General features: G+C 36.6%; 1 protein-coding gene across 1 annotated transcript; it reads right to left on the bottom strand.

Annotated features, from left to right (window-relative positions):
• Nucleotides 1-542: 542 nt before the first annotated feature.
• On the bottom strand, nucleotides 543-2,098 carry LOC109019113 (UPF0481 protein At3g47200-like). Its single transcript, XM_035689914.1, has 2 exons — nucleotides 855-2,098; nucleotides 543-781 (listed from the first exon to the last, which is right to left on the bottom strand). Exons 1-2 carry the CDS (start codon nucleotides 2,084-2,086, stop codon nucleotides 673-675), a joined length of 1,341 nt encoding a protein of 446 aa, XP_035545807.1. The 5' UTR covers nucleotides 2,087-2,098; the 3' UTR covers nucleotides 543-672.
• Between the last annotated feature and the right edge of the window lie 4,601 nt (nucleotides 2,099-6,699).

Below are 6,699 nucleotides of genomic sequence, written 5' to 3'. Positions count from 1 at the left end.
TTGGTTCACATTCGAATAGATGTTCGAACGTAATTACACAAAATTATAACATAATGTTGGAACGTACTTGTCAACTTTCTTACATACTCACCCTGAAACGAACAAAAAGTCCGAATGTTTAAACGATTAACGTTCGAACAAACCTCCGAACATACCACGTGCATTCGAACTCTTCTTCGTTAACATTTGAACTAATGTCTGAACGTTATAACCATTACGTTCGAGCGTTGGTCCGTTAATGTTTGAATGTAAATTCAAACGTTGATTGGAGTTAACGTCCGAACGTAAATATGATACGTTCGAACTATAATCAATGTACGTCAACTTCTATCATTCGAATGCCAATTGGTCGGGTTGACGTTCGAACGTTAGATTCGACGTCCGAACATTACTTTCTATGATAGATCTCAACCGTCACAAAAAAGGAAACGTTCGAACGTTACACTAAACAGAACACCTCCAACCATCTCTAAAAATATTTTTAGTGACAGTTCAACAGTAAACTGTCACCAGTAGCTTATATTTAAGGCTTACAAATAAAGATCAATCAATCGAAAACAAAAACTTAACCACTGATTATACTCTGGTTACGAGTGGCCAGGCCGTGAAAGAGACAACACAATCCTTAAATTAATCTAGCACATGTACAACTTGAGCAGCTAGCTTACCAACTCAACACCTTCGTAGCTGGTGATCATGGAAGACATGCACGTAACAGAGGGATCGAGTAGGAGAAGGCTCATTATTTAGGATGCACATAAGCGTAGATGGTGTAGTAGGTCTGCAAAAAGGTTAAAACTAAAAGCACAAAGGCAGCCGATGCCGAAATGCATGACCATGGCGTATTAAAGTACCTATGCTTGAACCCCGTCAGTTGCACGTTGCACGTGTTCTTATAATGACCGTTCACGTTATTGAAAATGTTGGACAAATAAAACTGATCGGTTTCAACCTCCTTCTCCTTGCCCAATTTGTTGATGAACAGCACGGCCTCTCCATTCTTCCCGAGATAACTGTCAATGATTTTGCGTTCGTAAAGGTACTCGACATCCTTGGCTGTGTTTACAAGGCAGTCCAAGAAATAAGCGTAAACTGTGATGTGCTTGGACCTTCTGTTGCACAAATGCTCGAATGCCCGGCAGTTCACCAAGAAAGACTGCATGAAATAATCAAGGGTTATTTTGGGCATCTCAATCACACCCTTCTTGAATTCTACAGCCAAGAAGCTATCCGCCTCACGCAACTTGATCTTAATCCCAGCTTTGAGGAGCATCGAGATGCAGTAAATCACAGGGGTTCCTGATTTTCCCTCATTCTTTGGTGGCTCATCTAGATCGGGAGTAATAAAACTTTTCCGAACCAAGTCCAGCAGATGCAAAATGTCATCACTAAGCTTTTTGCTTGTCTTACTGAATTTCTCCTTGGGTCTTTGCATTACCTTATTGAAGAATCTCAAAGCGAGCATGGACAAAGAATCTTTCTCATGAGGTTTTCTGGAAGTTTCAAATAACTTTTCCAGAACAAAAAAGGGGATTTGATTCTCGAGAAGAAGAAGATCCCCATAGAAATGTGGTACTGCCCATGCGACGGGGGTCAGAGGATCATTAGACTCCGGCAGTCTCGGTTTGTCAAGCATTCGAAACAATTCTAATATGAAACAACCATCAAGAATCATCATTTCGAGGAACGGGTTTTTCTCCTCGCTGCGATTGAATCTAATCTTTTCTGAGTAATAATCTTTGGCTTCTGCTTCAAGTGGGCGGACGATTTCCATCAAATCCACCTTTCGTTTATTAGCCCTGGAAAGCAAAAGGCGGAGGAAGTGTCGCTTGTGCTTTTGAATCACCTCGAGGCGAGACTCATGGCGGTGGTAAGGCCCGATGGAGACGACGCGAGGCGAGAACAATTTCTTGTCGTTGATCTCAATGAGCGTCTCAGGGACACGGTAGATGCAACAAGTACTCTGAGAAGAAGTTTCGCAGACCCCAATTTCTAAGTCATCTAGAGACTCCTCACTCTCACTCTCACTCTCACTCTCACTCATGAAGCAAATTCTCTCCTTTCCTCGCTTTTTTCGAGACCCCATCTAGATTCTCGATCGGTGCATGTGAAGTTGGCTTTGGTATCCTATTTGGTGAATGCTTTACATACACGGGGTGGTTGAGAGGAACATGATTCCAAGTCCCCAACGAATTTATTATGGGAACATCACTATCAGATTAGAGATTGCTGACTCGGTTTTCCGTATATTTAACAAGAAATTAACGTGTGCGGATAACAACTACAAGGTTTTTTACGGTTTTCATTTTCTCCCGTTAGACGCTCGATCGCTATTTTCACATGGGATTGAGGGGAGTATGTTGGAGGAATGAGAGATCACACGATTGGGGGCATATAAGAGAGTGCAGAGTCCTACAAATTTATTATGAGTCGCTAGCATTATTTGATGAGAAAATTACTTCAGGATACCTAACAATCAATTAAAATGTACCGATAATAAGGTCAATATATATCTAATTTGAGTTTTGATTTCATTCAGCAACCCTCCATGCACCTTGCTATTTTCACATGGGAAAGTGTTGGAGACCAAGGAACTACTACAACACAATTGCTTTTTAGTGACAGTTGAGAATTGTGACAGTCCCCAAACCGTCACTAAAAAGGCTTTTCTGTGACATTAAAGACAGACGAGATTTTTTGTACGTTCCAACGTATGGGAAATTTACATTCGAATGTCACATATATGTTCAAACATTGTGGCTACTTACGTGCGAACGTAAAATGTTTTGGCGCCAATGTTTGAACGTTAGTAATTAATGTTTGAGCGCGAAATGTTTTGCACCAACGTTTGAATGTTAATTGTAAATTTAAATTAAATATGACTCATTTAAAAATTATGTGATTTTTATAGTGTATAATTTGTGAACAAGTCTAAAAATTGACCTGTATATATATTTATATATACACAATTTGTAAAATATAAATATATATTTATGTTTATATATATTTGAAGTGCAGTGATTTAGTATTAAAGTTAAAAAATATAACATTAAAGAAGATTGAGAATTGAAATTAAAAAACTATAGAAATATTAAATAATATTTTTTTTACAAATATTAAAAGCAAAATACAAAATATGATCGAATTTCGTAAACAACACTCAGATGATAACGTTGTTCGCAAAATTCGAACTTCGTACCTCCTTAGTCAAGGTATCAACCTTGTCGCTGAGGATACCTACATGATGGGTGATCTTGGCGATAGACGCTTCCATAGTCGTGAGCGATCGATTAATCTTACGATCGATATGCGTAGCCAGCTGTGAGATCATCGCTGACTACTACTCCCCACATGACTTGGCTCAGGCTGCATTGAAGAAACTAGATCTTCTATAGGGGTGGCTGACGTTCCCTCGCCTGTCCAATGCTACGTCGATGCGTGGTCATGTCGTGGGGGCTCATCTGATCTTTGACCCGCTCCTTTGGCTAGGTTGGCACTCCCCGTGTAAGTAATAGTCAGCTGATCAGGACATCATATGAGAGATTATCCGTGGAGACGATACTCGCCTGGTAACGGATCCTCTCAAAGATGTGCAGTGGCAAATCTATGGGATCTCCAATTGCCACTCGTATCAAAAATTGTGCCGGAAGCTGATTAAATGTGGTTTTATGTGCCATAGGATCCACATTTGTTGTAACAATAAGGTGCAACATGCAGAATAAAGGTAGTAGATGGTTCTAGTTGAAGGCGTTCTTCCTCTTGATCTGCATGCGGTCCCTCCCGGTGAAGATGTAGAAATCCTCGTCTCGGTCATCATCCCTAGCCTCAAGGCCAGTATCCTAGGCCTCTGATCGATCTGCATCTCTGGGTGATGGTGGCTCAAATGGGCGGCCAATAGATGATGCAGAAGTGCCTTCATCCTCACGGGGTGTAGCGTGTGCAGATGTCTCAACTCCTCGATGAATCCCGAGATGCTCGGCAATGACATTTGGTGAAATCTCAATGGAAACACCGTGTACAGTCACGGTATGAGAGGATGCGTCCTGAGGGATGTTACACATCCTCATATAGAACTCCTGAACCATTGAGGGGTATACGTTCCCCCTCAATGTGCTGATATTTCCCTAGTCTCTACTGAGGAAAACATCTCTCTGGTTCGTCTGCTCCCATATGAGTTCGTCAAACTCATTAATTAGGACCTCTCGCTCTACCATAACAGTATGAACGCCGATACGAGTAGTGTTCTGAGTTCCTCATTCCCTCTCTCATTTCCTAGTATGCGGAGGATGAGTCATATCCTGAAAATAGAAAAGGATAAAAAATTATTTACATTGATGCATTTTTTGTGTTAATTTTAAGCTGCTCAGCATTAACGTTCGAACATAGTAAAAGAAACGTTCGAACTTTCAGATAAAATGTTCGGACGTATATCCTTTACGTTCGCACGTAAAGTACATACGTGCGAACGTATAACATAAACGTTCGAACATTTAGTAGTAAATAAATTTAAACGACGTACGTTCGGTCGTTTATGTTATACGTTCGAACTTATGGGTTTTAGGTGCGAACGTAAATGATGCACGTCCAATTGTTGAGGCATAAATAAATTTCAAAAGTAGTACATTCGGACGTTATAATTAAACGTTTGGACGTAAATTTTACAAAAAATAATGTCTGAATGCAAAACAATACATGTTCGAATGCAGAAGCCTTAACGGCTATGTAATTGAAACGTCGTATGTTTGAACGTCTTTATGAAACGTTCGACGTTACGACACAGAATGGCTGAGTCGACTTAGCCATTATTGAAATCTCGAAAGTCAATCTATAAGGTTCTAAATGCCGAAATGTCACCCTAGAAATAAAGTATACATTTCAAGAAACTTTTCTACGGTGACTATTTGGCCAATGACAAGCCGTGGTGGCCGGAAAATGGAGTTGAAAATCCGGCCACCACTTAGCCTGTTTTAAACCAAACCAAACCCAAATTTCAAATAAAATATATGTTATTTGATTAAAAGATGAATGCTTACCTTTTAGTGACGGTTGTGACGGAGTTTGATGGCGACGACGATGGAGGAGTGGCTGCGTGCAAATGGGAACGATAATAATTAACGGTGAAAATGACATTTTGTCATTCTGTTTTGGCCTTATATACATGAAACGTTACGTTTTTTGATTTATTTTCCAAAATATTGACTATAATATTATATTATTAATATATGTTATATATTATAATGTATACTATAACATATAGCATACTATATATAATATTATATTATAACATATATAGGATATTATAGTATCTATATATACTGTGTATTAATATATATAATGTATTCTATAGTATATTATATATATACTATACTATATATATTGTATAGTATATATCTAATATTATATTATATATTATCATATAATATATAATATATAATACATATATATATATATGATCCATTATAAACTAGTGAAAACAACATTAGAACCACAAGCTCTTATTACTAGCCCAAAACGATATACTTTATTATTACAATCTAGTAACCAAAATTCTAGTGTACAAATTTCTAAATAGATTAATTGGAATCAAATTACTCTCTCTAATGAATGACAATTAGATTAATTGGTTTTTTTGAATTTGTGAGTGCTAGTTATATTTCTTCAAGTTTAGCAATATGTTTATACATGTTGTTATGATTTTATGCTTACTATTGAAATAATTGTGATTATTGTTTGTGAATTATGTGAATAGTTTGTGAGTTTATACTGCTCATTGATGAATTAATATGTATAGAAATATTGTTATGGGAATATTGTTGTTGATGTGACATGGATTTGAAATATTGTAATTATTATTTTTTAATTTTTATTGAATATGTTTAACAAGAAAATTATAAGTTTAGGATCTTAATTTAAGTAAAGATTAAAAGCATTTACTATACAGCTATTATGAGAATTAAGTAAGTATATATAATATATTCATACTAATGTAGTTAGAATATGATTATTATTCAAATTATAAGTATAGTATAAAACTGAATCTTAAAAAAAAGAAAAAAAAGTATATAACTTAACTATATATAAAGTATAATACTTTTTTCATATAGAGGGAGATAAAAAAGGGGGCTGGCCATTAGATCAGTAAATAGCAAGGCAATTTAAGTGGGAGGATTGATCTCTTTTGTTTTCAAAGTAATGTTCCAACATCCTCCATAATTGTGTTATAAGTAATAAATATATAGAGGACTAACTAGCTAGCTAGCTTGGTGATTACGTTGTAGTTGCGTACTTTCATTTGTTGCATTTGTGGCTATGAAGTGGGCCGTACATATCTTCAGGCATCGATATAGGTGTCCATTAAGTGAGTCCCAACCGTACGGGCTTCTGCTGATAGTCGTGGTTACATTAAGTGTCAATGTCGAGAGTGTAAAAACTTATGTGCAATAGGGTTGAATGAATTTGAAAGTCATATATTTGGATGTAGTTGAAAGTCATATATTTAGATGTAGTTGAAAGTCATACAAATTATGACCCTCAGATGATGTGATTCCAGAAAATCATTACTATATAGTATATATATAGTGCATTATATATATATTATAAGTTTAGGATATATATATATATATATAGTGTATTATATATATAGTACAGTATATCTTCAATTCATTCACCCATTTCACCATTGTCTACATAGACGATGTC

The sequence above is a fragment of the Juglans regia genome, chromosome 4 (genome assembly GCF_001411555.2).
Source record: "Juglans regia cultivar Chandler chromosome 4, Walnut 2.0, whole genome shotgun sequence".
NCBI classification, from domain to species: Eukaryota; Viridiplantae; Streptophyta; class Magnoliopsida; order Fagales; family Juglandaceae; genus Juglans; species Juglans regia.
The sequence above is the reverse complement of the archived record's forward strand: the minus strand, read 5'-3'. Positions and strand labels throughout refer to the sequence as shown.

What these genes read in the sequence shown, in the direction of transcription:
- LOC109019113 (XM_035689914.1), bottom strand. Translation starts at nt 2,086, where the DNA reads ATGGGGTCTCGAAAAAAGCGAGGAAAGGAGAGAATTTGCTTCATGAGT. An exon ending in CTGACGGGGTTCAAGCATAG is followed by an intron (nt 782 to 854) that starts GTACTTTAATAC and finishes ACCTTTTTGCAG; the next exon opens with ACCTACTACACCATCTACGC.